Here is a 14,076-nt window from a genome sequence, read left to right as displayed (position 1 = left end):
TGAAATTCCCTTCGGAGCTGCAGGATCTCAGAGTTGACAGAGATTTATTTGTGTGGGGGGGGGGGGTTTGGATTGACCCAGCAGAGAGAAAGGGAGGTGGCTGTGAAGTTTGGAAACCTAGCTGAATTTTCCATATATTCTGGGTCTTCTCATCTAATTATAGCCAGACAGGAAGTTCTGATCCAATTCAGGATCTGAACTTCTCCAAAGTTTGAGGGTGTTTGGATATAGGTTTTTGCTTAAAGCTTTTATCAAGACATCTCCCTGGCATTTGGGGGGGGAAAAAAAAAAGGAAAGTATTGCCAGTTTCAGTTAAATTATATTCCTGAAATTTTTCTTTCCTTTTTCTTGGAAGAGAAAGAGAGAAACATAGTGGGGAGGGAGAAACTGAGAATATCATAGATCGGTCTCTAAGGGTTTACATCAACAAGCTTAAGGGCAGGCCCAGTGATTTAAGAGGCAAACACACCAAACTGCCAGGCCTTTGGGTTTCCTGCTTTTGTCCCTTGCTCCCTGCAGAACAGGTGGGAACGGGATAGCTACAGAGGCATTGCAATGAACGCATTAATGATTGGTTAAGGTGCTTGCACACAAATGTACTGATACATAGCTGTGTATGCCATGTGCTAGAGAGCAAGATGATCCTGAATCACTTCATTCTCGCTGGAATGTTGCTAATCTTTATGGGCCAGGCACACCGTGCCATGGTGGGGTCCAGAGATTGAGTCCCTTCTTCCCCAGTGTTGGTGGTATAAGTATGGAGCTAAAAAAGGGCTGGTTGAGCCTTTTTATTGCACGAATAGTAATCCCACCCACCAATGCCTGGGTCTGCATTTCTGAACAGCCCAAAGTCATGAGTACTGTTAAGGATCTGTCTGCTGGGTGTGGCTGGAAAGGAACAGGGGCAGGCAATCCCCTTTTATGAATGCTCATCTTAAAGCCTCAGAGGCTGTTTTCCATACATTCACATGACCCAGTGGCTAGGTTTCATGTTCCCAGCTGGGATGGGTCTTTGTAGATGGGCAGTGCTCTGAACTGTAAGGCAGGAGTCAGACAGAGAGAAATTGTGTGGGATTGGAGAGGCATTATGCTAGAGGAGGCGTAAGCAGAAAAAGAGATTGAAAAGTGACTAGGATTTTTGGATGCCTTGATTTGTGGCACCCAACACTTTATGGGTACTTTAATTTCAGAGGGTTTTAGTAAAATCTACATCATGAATGTAGATTTTACTGAAACGTATTTTAATTGGGAATGCAATAAAATATATTTTTAAAATTCTTTTCTTGGAAATGCTTCAAGATAAATCAGAAGTGTGTATGTGTGTGTTTTTCTGGTTTCTTGGAAACCCAGGAACATAGTTTTATTTATAATTGTGATCTACAGTTAATTATAGCTTGTTACTTACTCTACATAAACAATATTACCTTTTATACATGTAGCTCAAACAGTGCAGATTTTCATCCAGACCAAACACTGCAGTGGGCAGCATCAGAAAGTGGACTATGATCTACTTATTCAGCCCAAAACCTCACATTCTTCTACACATTGAGGGTACACAACCACAGGTACTGGCATGTGTGTGCATGCATACAAACGCACAATGCACTCATATACAAATACACAACACGTGTGTGCATACAACAGATGTGTATGCTCCACCAGAAAAAGCTAGCCAGAAATTTGTATATACACTCAGAACCTATAAACAAGTAAACAAACATTACATACTCACATATCTGTAAACACACACAGGTGTGCATGGAAACAGCTCCACAAATACACATTCATATGTGTTCAGGTATGCTCCATTAAATAGACATACTAATGCTGTGCACACCTATAAATACGCAAGCAGCACTCGTGCGCACACCCACACTAACCAACTGTAAGTGTTTCTTAACCTATGATACCAGTTCCCTCACTTATTGCTGAGAGTACATCTTCTAAAAGGCTTTGACATGTACTTGTCTGCTGGGTTGTAACTAAAGAGCTATTTGTAACAATATTTATTCCAGCATTGTAAGCAGAAGCCTGTTTTATTGCTCATGCTTTTGGAACAGTAGGTCCAGGATGCCTTTCCTCTCATTTCCACCCACCCCATCTCCCATCATCCTCCTCACTCCCTTCCTCCACCCCCATCCCCCCCTTCCCTTTAACAGAGTGCCAAACATGAAATGACAGTGACCAATGTTGACTTAATGTGGATGTTTAATAATGAAAAACGTGTGTCAGTTCCAGTGTTAGTTACAAATGGCACTAAGTGTATCGGGTGGCAGCCCTGTAATAATTTTACATCCATCATTCTTTCCTGATGCCTCACTGCTTGCCTGATGGATGGGGCCAGCAGAGTTAACTCTTAAGGAACTGCAGTGGTCTGCTGAGCTGAAGTGAATCCAGCCTACCCTTTCCCCTAAGGGGAGGGGACGAAGTGCATTATTGTGAATCCTGAGCTACCAGATGCTGCTCTTTGAGAAACAGAAAACTGGAGCTCACTTCACTGAAGGCATGGGGAAAAGCTGCTATAAAATGGGATTTTAATTTTTTTTCAGTTGAGTTTTTGATTTAAATAATGTATTGTTCTTCCTAAAGGCTAAATTGGAGCTGGAGTTCCCAAAGGGGGGGCAGATCCAAAGCACACGGAAGCCAGTGAGAGTTTTTCCATTGACCTGAAAGGGCTTTGGATAGGGCCCATAGTGAGCAGGCTGTGGATATAGAAAAGCAAGGGAAGGCAGGAATTGGGGGCAGTTAAATTGTTCTTGTTTTCTAAGCTGAAGGAAACCACTGGAAATTAATCAGAGGTACAGCGCTTCCATTCTGTACCAAAGTGCTCTGCAAAAGTTAAACCCTGCTCATTTTAATGGCCCATGTAGTATTTTGCTGGAAAAATAGCGTAGCATTTCTTCTGGCTAGCAAAGGCTTTACTGCGCAGACACGTTATGTACATTTATACATCAAACTCAGTGTACGTGTAATATATGTGTCCTGTAATTTGTAGTCCTCTCTATTTCTCATTGCTTGGAAAACACTAGAAAAGATTAATAGTATAATATTTTTGTTCTGTTCTCAGAGTGCAGAGAGAGATGTCTATTTATAATTTTTATACTATGTGGGGACGAAGGGCTTTTTTGTGACAACGGACTGTTAGAGACTCCAAATCACCCTCCAACACAGAAGCTAACATGTGATCCCTGGTTTTTCCTATCCATCCTGCACACCCAGAAAAACCTTCTTAATTCTGTTTTGCTGAGATTCTTTGCCAGTGGAAATTTCTTGAATGCAGGGTAAGGTGGAAGGGATTACAATCCTCTTTGTTAATGCTATCAACGGAGAGCAACCAGTTTTCAAAGAGCACGACAACAAGGCAAGCAGGTATTATGTCATCGCCCATCCATCACTCTGTATGTCAGCCTTTCAATAAGTCCAATCAACAATCTCAACAGGATCATTCACAGTAAAGGGGCAATTTATTCAGAAAGCTTCTGAATCTAGTGTCTTGAGACCCCTGAAGCATCTTTATTATTTTTTTAATTGAATTAAAATACATTTTAATATATTTAAAATACATTGCACAAACTGCAAAGATCAGGTTGTTTTTGCCCAGCATTGCTAACTAAGCATTAAACATTTTGATTTGTTTGAGCTTAAAGTTTAGTCCATTTTTTCCCATTTGCTTCTTGGGGTTTGCGTATATTTACAGCCTCTGCAGTTAATAGCCACATGCCTTATTTTCACAGATGGCCAGTGGAAGACTTTTTTCCTTCTTCTTCTCTCTCTCTTTTTAATAGAGTCTGCTTTTGGTTTTGCTACATTTGTCACAGTGCCACTACTTTCAGCTAGTGAGTGCCCACGCATGATTATGGGATGAGGTTTTTGTCAAACTTTACGTGGATTCCTCCTTTTCATTTTAAAGCAAACTTTTTGTTGGTTTGGTTTTTTTCATCCCTGCTCAAAGCTCATATATGTATATAAAGGGGAAATAGTGTGTTTTTCGGATACGTCATTATGGTGGGGAGGCATGGGCAGGGTTAGCTAATAAAAATGAGCGACGCACCAGGGAGGGACGAATTTTGCCCACAGATGTGCGTGTGCAATTCCCATTGAGATCAGTAGGAACAGCACGCAAACATGTGAGGGAAGAACCCTGGGTCCTATAGTGATGCCAAAGTCTGAATGGGCATGTAGCCTGGATTCTCTGTTCACTCCTTGGAGTAATCACCCTTCCTAATCGAGTTCAAGAGAACATTTGCAGCGTAGCATGGGGAAGCTGCACCTGAAGCTACCTGTACCATACTCAGCATTGCTAACCCCAGACTTTCAAAACACATGAGTCAGTCCCTCTCCCCATCTCAAAATCAAGGCTTAAAAAAAGCATGAGTTTCGTTTTGTTTTTTAATTTGCCTTGCAGTTTCTGAGCCTCTCAGGGTCACGATTTTAAACTCTTCTCTACCACCATGAAGGCTGGAACCCTTTTTTATTTATTTTTTTAATTAAAACTTAGAGTCTCACAAAATGATAGCACCAGGAGCTGGAGCTTTAAGTAAAACATCAGCTATGGTCACAATAAGATCATGGCCAGAGTAAGCAGAACCTGGGCTTCGTTCTCCTCTAACTCTCAATTGTGGAAATTGGGAGCACACCCACTAAAATCAAAGAAGTTAAACTGGTGTTAGTGAGAGGATGACCAGGCCCTTTAGTCTGGACTGCCAGGCTTTTGCCAGTGCTAAAATGCATGTATTCGTTTATTTGAATTACAAACAGCCTCTGGCATCTTGGTGTGTGTAGAACTCCGCTCTTTGTTGGAATGAGCACGATGTTGATCCTGGTGAGTAAACAAGTCAGGCATAAGTACAGTTTGGAAAATCTGGCAGTTTTCTACTCAGGAGATAGTCTAGATGGAAAATGTGTGAATTTCTTTATTAGGGCAGAGAACATTGCTGAAATGTTAGGCAGCGGCTTAGCAGCTTTCACAGCTAGGAAAAAAATTGGAAGAAAATAGTATATACATATGTAATGCTTTTAAGTAATTGAGTCACTCATTGTTTAGTAAACAATTACCAGCAAAGTGGAGTCCGCTTTCTTAACTTTCTGTTTATGTGATGCAGGCCCTCCCTCTCCGGATATCCTATATGGGCTGTGATTTCCACCTCACTTCATTTTTGGTGTTCCACACCTTTTCTCTGATTAACCCTTCATTGTCGTCATAGACCAAATGTTATGGCACTTTCTCTTCTGCTGGGAGGAATGCTAATACTTTGTGTTTATATTCCATTTTTCACCCATAGATCTCAAAGCATTTTACAAAGGTGGGTATCTTTATCTCCATTTTACAGATGGAGAAATTGAGGCACAGAGAGGTTGTGTGACTTTCCCAAGCATGTCAGCTGTGAAGTCAGGAATAGAAACCAGGTTCCCTGACTTCCAACCTAGTCTCAGTTCAGTAGATCACTGCTGTGTTCGGTTGAGAATCAGTCTGGAATCAACATGGCAAAACCTTTTGTAGAAAGGAAACAGCTGCCTACACTCCTTTTCCTACCTCTCCTCCACCCCTTCTCCGAGAAAAGGGGCTTCCACTTTTTTTTTGAAGTCTTGACTGTTAACTTACAGAGGTCACCACCAAAATACATACCGGACCGCTAAGCCCCCTTGAACTTTGCAAAGATAATTCCCTGTTCCTTTAGATTTTCTGCTTTCGACCGTCTTTAAAACAGTGTGCTTTAGGCAAAATATTTTCTAAACAGCACCTTATTTGTTGAGGAAGTTTAAGTTTGTGGAATGAAACAGTAATAAATACACTGGGGGCCTGATCCAGAGGCCATTGAAATCAATGGGAGTCTTTCCATTCACTTCAAAGGTCTCTAAGTCAGGCACGGTGTGAATTCAGTGCTTGTGAAAGGTGCTGTATGGCAGCTCTGGAAATTGAAGGCTTATATCCACAAACAAGTGCAGCACAGGAAGTAAACATGCATACTCCATTCCACTAATGCCCATTAGTTCAATCTGGAGTCCACCTCTGAGGATGAGAGACTAGTTAAGACTTTGCACAGTCAATTCAGAGCGTCTCTGTTTTATAATCAGGACAACTTTTTCCTAGAACAGCTGCTAGGACACCTGTTTACCGAGACCACCAAGGCATTTCATATATGTCACTAAACAGCTTTCAGTCACTTTTGAACCAAGAGTTCAAACGATTGGGTTTGAACAGCGAACCAGCAGTCGAAGGGTTTGTACCCACTTCCCAAATCATCCAGTCCCAGTTGAGACTGGAATTGAAGAGTTTTAAAACAAGTACCATAAAATCAGAAAGGCCCCTCAAATGAGGAGTGTTGTTTTATTTCTTTTAATTCTACTTTTAGATTTGGTGACTGGATTATTATTCCATAGACAAGAAAGAGATCTCAAATAAGTAAGAGTGAAAGAGCTGAGGGGGTGGTGAATGCGTTGTTTCTTCATATTTAACTTCGATGCAGCAACAACAACAAAATCCCCAACTGATAAATTGTTGTGACATTATAAATAATCTTTCATCTTCTTTGGTGGTCCATAGAGTTTATATAATTGGAAGGTTAAAACCCTTCTTTGTTGTTTCTTCCCTTTTCATTAGTACAGTAGAAGACTATAAAATAGTGCAGCCAGAAGGGGTTTAACAATTATTAAGTCAACATTTGAAAGTCTCACTCTATTTTATCATTTTATGCATGTGCTTTTAATGAGTTTTATAGCCCTACATGCAGGGTCCATTGTAATAGTTGATCTGTAGCTGATCTTATTATATTTTATTTTGCTTTTCCTGATAACACATGTCACCAGCACGAATCTCAGTTTCACAATCACAGAGGAAGTATGGTCTTGTGGTCATGGCACTGGATTGGGATTCAGGAGATCTGAGTCCAAATCCTGGTACCGCCACACACTTCCTGTGTGACCTTGGGCAAGTCACTTAACTTCTCTGTCTTGGGTTCCTATCTGTAAAACAGGGATATAAATACTTCCCTACTCCACAAGGGTGTTGTGAGGATGAACTCATTAATGTGTGAGAGATATTATGATAAGCAACTTAGAAAAACTCCTTCCCAAAAACACAGAATCAAATTCACTCTTGGAGTAAGAATGCAAAAGTCATTCCCTTATGTCACCAGTGGGCTTACCCCATAGTATTTAAAATGGGAAATCTTCTGCCTGCATCTGGATATAAATAAAAACAACATCTACATGTATTTGGCGTGTTCTAGGAGGTAAAATACAGAACTAAGGGCCTGACCCTTCAGTTCAGTGCATACAAGCTCCCAGGTTCTATTCCCATCTCTGCTTCTGTATTCCGTGAGAGCTAGTCTACACCAGAAGCGCTACATCAGCACAGCTGCACTGATGCAGCTGTGCCGCTGTAGCACGTCTGGTGAAGATACTCTATTCCGACGGGAGAGAGCTCTCCTGTCAGCATGATAAATCCGTTATACTCCCCTAGCTCACTGGGGAGGGGTAAGATTCCATTAAGAACTTTGGATGAAAGGCAATGTAGAAATGCAAATTATTACGAAGCTTATTACTTCAGTGGACTCAGGACCTCCACTTGGGATTTTGTGACTGAGAAAAGGTTAGTTTAAAAATCTCTCACTTATGTCTGATAATGGGATAGGACTCATTCTTTATATGGGCTAGAAAAAATATTTTAAGGTGGCTTCTCAGAGGACAACTAAGATCTCCAGTGTGGTTATCCAGCCAGAGAATGTTTCTCTGTAGCCAAGCTGAAAGGAACTTATATTGCAAGGCCCTCTTGCATGGACTAGTGCCTAATCTGATCTGATCGGCACTTAAAAACTCCTATGTGCGCTGATGGAGTGGTATATGTGAAGCTATTAATAACTGTGGTATACTGAGTGGAGTCTTTGTGCTCACCACTATACAACAGGGTGCCTTGGGCTCTACCTTGGAGCCTTACAATCAAAGGCTGGTTTGAAAACTAGCCTCTCACCTCAGTTTTTTCTGGTAAATGTTGCCATCCAGCAGATTTGTTCCATATTGGCCTTTAGGAATTAGCCACGTGTTTTCGTCCCTTAGTGCAGTATGTGGCACAACTGGGTGACCAGAATCAGAGGGGCACCTAACAAAGTATCAGGGCATGCAACCTGTCCATTTCTTCTGCTCAATACTGTATATAGGGAACTTAAGACAGAGGGCCATTTGCTCAGTCAATGCACTCGGGATTTTAAAGTGCAAGATCTGACAAGCAAGATATCAAAATTTCATTGATAAAGACCAAGTTTGTGGTTCATCCAGGCTGCTGGACAAAAGGATTTTGCTTAGTCTGGTCCTGTCAGTTCACTTGGAATAAGAAGAACATGAACTTGATAGCTGTGTCTGACACTCTAGAGTGGCTGCATCCCTATGAGCACAAAAAATGTATGCATATCAAACCTGAATGAAAATATTCATATCAAGGAAAATGGGTATAGGTGGAGGGGGAATTGAATACAGAAGAGTGGACAGCTTCAGGAAAACGTTTAACCTTGAATTACACAATTTGAGAAAGGCTTTTGGCAAAAGACAACCTTAACAGAGGTCAGCATACTCTAAGTGTTTGCCAAGTACCCTGGCCAAATGAATGTCTCAATGGGGAGATCTGTCACCATGGGCCCAGCATTCACATTGCCCTACTGAATTATGGAGTAATTCAAGAATGGAAGCATGCACATAATCTCAGATGCATGTTCAGCATTCTTACCGGAGCCAAAATGAGGTGGGGGAAGGGAAAAGGGTGATTAGGGGAATATATCAGAGCGTCTTCATTTTCCAAATCTTCCAAGGTTTTGATTCACAACTGTGAAGCAGTAGGAGGAATTCTGGCAAAGGTCATCTGTCTGTTCAACAGATGTTTTGACTCCTCATGCTTTGTTTCTTATATAAGACAGAGAGAGAGAGAGATGGCAATCAAGTTCTTGTCATTTTTAGATCAGTGTTTTGTTAAGTTATGACAGCTATCCATGACAGAGAGCCAAGTAACTTTTGCAGCTGACCATGTAACTGAGTCTGACTTGTGATGCTTAGTCATTTTATTTGGTTCGGGACACTGTGTGTGTACATATTCTTTTCTTTCTTTCTTTTAAAAAATATAGTTAGAACATTGCTTGGAGGCCTGCCACTGACTCTCCAACAGATTACTTTCTTTGGTTATAATGCCTTAAAAAACTTCTCATCTGTTTGTGGCTATTAACTCTTCCTGATTAGCTGTACTCTGTAGGACCAGTTAAGCCAATGTGGAAGTATTTTCTCATGTGTATTTTTCTGATTTTGTCTGTCACTTTTATAATTCTCTGGCCCTCTTGAGTGGGGCTATTTGCAGGATTGCTCCTTACAATGTATTTTCTACTGCTTTGTCTATTATGCTTTTAAATGACCCAAGCAGTGGGGCTTTATTGCTCCCACAGTGACACTATGTTACAATCTAATTGAACTGACCATTAGGATAGTTTCCCTCAATCTCTGACTAATTTTGTCACAGAATCACAGATGTTACAAATGGAAAAAAATCTATGAGCTCCTCTAGGGCTTGATCCAAATTCCACTGAAGTCAAAAGAAAGATTCAGAGGGGGCTGGCTCAAGCCCCTAATCCAACATTGGGCCAGGGCAGGGTTTTTCCCTACTGTATATTTTCATGTGACTTGGACGCTCATTTTAAATGACTCTTTTTCAAGTAGCCCTTGTATCACGTCTGTGGGTCTGGGCGAGTTCTACGAATCCCAACAACAGATCTGGTATTACCTGATCCAGGTTGTAACAGATGACATTCACTCACTGCTCATATCAGTGGTTTTCAACCTTTTTTCATTTGCAGACACCCTAAAAAAAATTTCAAATGGAGGTGTGGACCCCTTTGGAAATCTTAGACGTAATCTGTGGACCCCCAGGGGTCTGTGGGCCACAGGTTGAAAACCACTGGCTTATCGTGGATGGTATTTGCTACTTGAAGTATTTTAGGGAATATCAATCTATTTCCTTCAAAAATCTTTCAGGGCATCATGAGAATGAAACTCCCCTCCTCCCCCCAAAAAGCTATGATATAATTGCTAAAATGAGTTCAGGGCCTAGCTCAATGCAAAGTGCGCTGATGTATCATTTCTTTCTGACCTTCAGTGGCAAGTAACAACTGCGCTCATCCCTGTGCTACTGAGCCCATCATTTGTAGCACCTGGCAGCCTTCGTATCATTTATTATGTACTTACACAACTACTGCGGTGATAGGGAGCAGTGGGAGTTTTAAGTACTCGTAACTGGCTACCAAATTACAATAACTATGATTAATGGATCCTTTTTATGTGTGAACTTGAAACCATTGTGTATCCCTATTTGGAGTCACTAAATAGATTTTATGAGATGAGGGTGGATTGGCATTATCAGCATGTTGCAGTTAATTTGTGGGAGGAGGAGAGCCCTTGTTCCATTGTTGCTTGTATGTGGCCATTAGTATTTTCAACTTGCACTGAAATATCATCTGAGAAAGGTAAGAGAGAGGGTTCCAGCTAATGAGATACTGCTACCCACCTAGTGTAACCCCCTTTGGTAAAACAATAAGGGATCATTGTGTTTAGCTGTGCTTTTCACGTCTGGAGCTCCTTTCTAGTGATCATCATTTTGTGTTGCACGTGTTTGTTTTATGCTTTTTGTTTTTGTTTTTATGTCAGGTTTGGAGGAAAACTGCTGCAGCTCGTTTAGTGGTTAGACTGCATGACTGGAAGTCAGAACATGACCCCTGTGCCTAGGATTTTATAAAAGTGCCTATCACTACAGTATCTTTGTACTTGTGTTCTGTCCTCAAGTCTACCACTTTTCCTCGTTTACTGCATGACCTTAGGAGGGAGAGTTTCTGTGCCCAATTTACACATCTGTTGCATGAGTAAAATAGTGCCCACTTCACACAGAGCACTGAGTTTTAATGAGACTTTCAAAAGTGCTTTGAGAGCATCTAGGTGAAATGTGCTATTCAGGTACCACATCTTATTATGAATCCTACATCGTGACTTTCATTCCCCACCTTCTGTCGTGCCCCAGTAGGTGTTTTGCCTGTGTAAGGACTGCAGGATTTAGCCTCTCCCTCCAGTTCGCCAAGATATTAATTGATTATTTTCCTCTTTATTTGGATAATCATTGTTCCCACACTGGGTGGCTTTTGGATTTTTCTTTGAAATAACTGTGTTTCCTTGCTTCGGTAGCTGCTAGTTGTTACTGAAGTGTAACAGCTGTACCCTTTTTGACTTACAGGCTGCTCTGATATATTGTAATTAAAGATAAATAACACATTCCCTCTCTCCCCCTCCTCAGCCCCCATATGCCATCCTCTCCCTTTCCCTGCTCTTGGACTGACTGATGGCTAACGTAAGCCATGGCACAAAGGGACATGACAAAAACGCAGCGTACTTTTTGACATCATCTGTTTCAGAGTGACATCCTGTGAGAATTAGCTCGACTTCCACTTTATAGTTACTAATTGAATTATTTTATTATACTGTATGTTTTAGTAGCGGCAGGTTAGGGATTGTCTTGATGCTGAAATGTAGTCTGGACTTCCCTCTGATCACTTGTACCTTTGAGCCTTCTGGTGAGTCAGCTCAAAGCCACGTGGCTGAACAGTACAGCTCAAGAACTCGGCATTCTTCTGTTGTTCCTTTCTGTCCTCCGATGACCATTTTTCCTCTCTCACACTTCATCTAATGTGACTGAACCTCAAAATGCCAGACTCTTTGCAAGATGGACAGATGGACTTGTTAAGTCAAACCGTGATAACAACCTATACCCAGTGTGTGCTTTGTAAATTGCACAGCAGAATATTCCATGACTGTAAGACTGAATCAGATCATGTTGGTAGAATGTGGTTCTGAATGTAACTGCCCCCAACTTTAAGAGCTGCATTTACTACATAAAGAAGAGCTGTTAAGTCAGTGGTCTTTGCGCTCTCAGCTCTGTTTCTCTAAGAGGTTAAAATATGATTCAGGAAAAAACATGTTTTAGTCTAAAAAAGAATTTTAAATATCCCATCATATACCCAAATATCAGAAGACAGTGGAGGTTTTTGATACTTTAGGCTGACAGCGATTTTTTTTTTAAATGGCCTCTGCCTTAAATAGGTTTGGACTATATCATTATGGTCTCAGGAAGTTGAGGGTAAATTGTTTCTTGAGAAAACCATTGACTTGCATTATAGATATGAGATCCATTGCAGGGGGAAACAAAGTAAACTTATTACTGATTTTCTTTCTGAATACTCTCACATTGTGTTGGAAATGAGTGATGGGCTAACTTAAGTAGTGTAAGTAGTTTGGTTCAGTTATACACCTGAAAGGCTTGGGTGATTATTTGAAGCTTCTCCAAACTAACTGAATCGGATGTGGCTGGAAATGTCACAAACACTTTCTCGCTTGTGCTAGGCTGGCCCTGCTGTTTCTAGTTGGATTGAAAATACCACAAGAACAGTTTGTCTTGCATTGTTTTGGCAGTAATGCATCCAGGTGCAGCCAGAACCCAGAAGTGCAGAGGTAGGCCAAGATAGAAGACACTGGGGTGGGATAGGGAGTTAACACAATATTACAGAAAACTTTGGGGTGTTCAAAGCAGAAGTGTGGTCTAAGGTTCATCTCTAAATTTTAAGAAAAGCCTTGTCAAATACAAGCTACATTAGTTTAAATCTTTGGTTGAACCCCAGATCAAATTTATGGATCACCTCTCCATTTGTTTTTTTTTTCTTTCCTGCTTTCTTCTACAATATGACGAATTATCAGGCTACATATAATCATTCTAGGGTCCCAGATTGCCAGGTGATCTGATGTTGTTTTTTAGTTTTGTTGAAATCTGACAGTCATCAAGAAAGGAACATATATCAACAGAGTGGTAAATTTTCCTTCAGGAAAAAGCTCAAAAGGATTTTTTCAACCAGAGTCACTTATAATTTGACACCATAACATTTTGTTAGCTTTGCAAATGGAAAACTGTCTACATTTTGAAAATATGGTATTGTTTTCCAGAAAGATTTATTCGTACACAAATTAATGCCAGAAAAATAGCATATTTATGCAGAACATACCTTAGTACAAACAACAGATAGATGGAAAATGGAACTCCTTTGCATTGGTAGATTTAAGCAATTCAAAAAGAGGAAGGGATGTATTGAATAGGATGTTGGAATTATCTGCCTTGGGATATAGTGCTGGCAGGATCTTTAGATATTGTAGCCTGATCGATTTTTTTAATTGGCAGCATATACTGTCTTGCTGCAATCCAGGGATCCCGTTTCTTCCATGACATAGATAGTTGTGACAGGGATGGGGCAGAGCATTCTAGATGAGAACACCAACCACTGCCCAAAACTCAGATTGAGTCGAAACTGAACCTTTCCTGGGACATGAAAAAATTTAGTATTTGCTTCCATAGATTGCTTCCAAAAATACTAATAAAAACAATTAAGAGAAATGTTGTATGTCTCTGCATTTTGAATTTAGGCTGGGAGGAGAAATGGAGCTTCAGATATACTGCAAGAAAGCCTGCACCTTCTCGATTTCCAAACCAGTTTTGACGACTCAGGGGTGTAGCAAGGTCAAATATGCACCGTGCATCCAAAGTTTTGGGTGCTTAACTGAACCAAATTTTACAGCCTTACAAGGTTTACTCATCACTACCCCTAATCAGCCAAATTTTAAAATGGAATAGTAGACTCTTAAATCATATCCATCCCAGAAAAAAATGTGTGTGTGTGTTTTTAAAGACTTTGCCCAATAAACTTCTCAGGTTTATTATTCCCTTTCCCTCCCAATTCTTCTAAATTACCTATGAACTTTGCAATTGGATTTCCTGATCCAAGTCCAGTCATCTTCTCCATACAGGACAAAACAACACTGGATAGCCTGACTCAACAGCTGGCAGTAAAACAGAATGAAGACGGGAAGTTTAGCCATGCTATGATGGATTTCAACATGAGCGGGGATTCTGACGGTCAGTAGGAATTGCTTATCCTTATTTCTAGTTATGTATGTGCAAAAGAACACAAACTCCGTTTTGGGGGATGGAAGAGAAGGGCTGGGATAAAGCGGGGA

At 40.7% G+C, this 14,076-nt stretch overlaps 1 protein-coding gene across 17 annotated transcripts in view; it reads left to right on the top strand.

Annotated features, from left to right (window-relative positions):
• Window positions 1–14,076, top strand: part of SOX5 (SRY-box transcription factor 5) — a 422,522-nt gene that overhangs the window by 388,943 nt on the left and 19,503 nt on the right. For all 17 annotated transcript variants that reach the window (XM_084642767.1, XM_084642768.1, XM_084642765.1 and 14 more), the window contains one exon: window positions 13,867–13,975. In XM_084642767.1, coding sequence (XP_084498893.1) covers window positions 13,867–13,975 — 109 coding nt within the window. The remainder of the gene's footprint in view (window positions 1–13,866; window positions 13,976–14,076) is intronic.

Source organism: Lepidochelys olivacea (assembly GCF_965140295.1).
Source record: "Lepidochelys olivacea isolate rLepOli2 genome assembly, chromosome: 1".
In the NCBI taxonomy this organism is placed as follows: Eukaryota; Metazoa; Chordata; order Testudines; family Cheloniidae; genus Lepidochelys; species Lepidochelys olivacea.
Note: the sequence above shows the minus strand (reverse complement) of the source record. Positions and strands in the feature narration are given on the sequence as shown.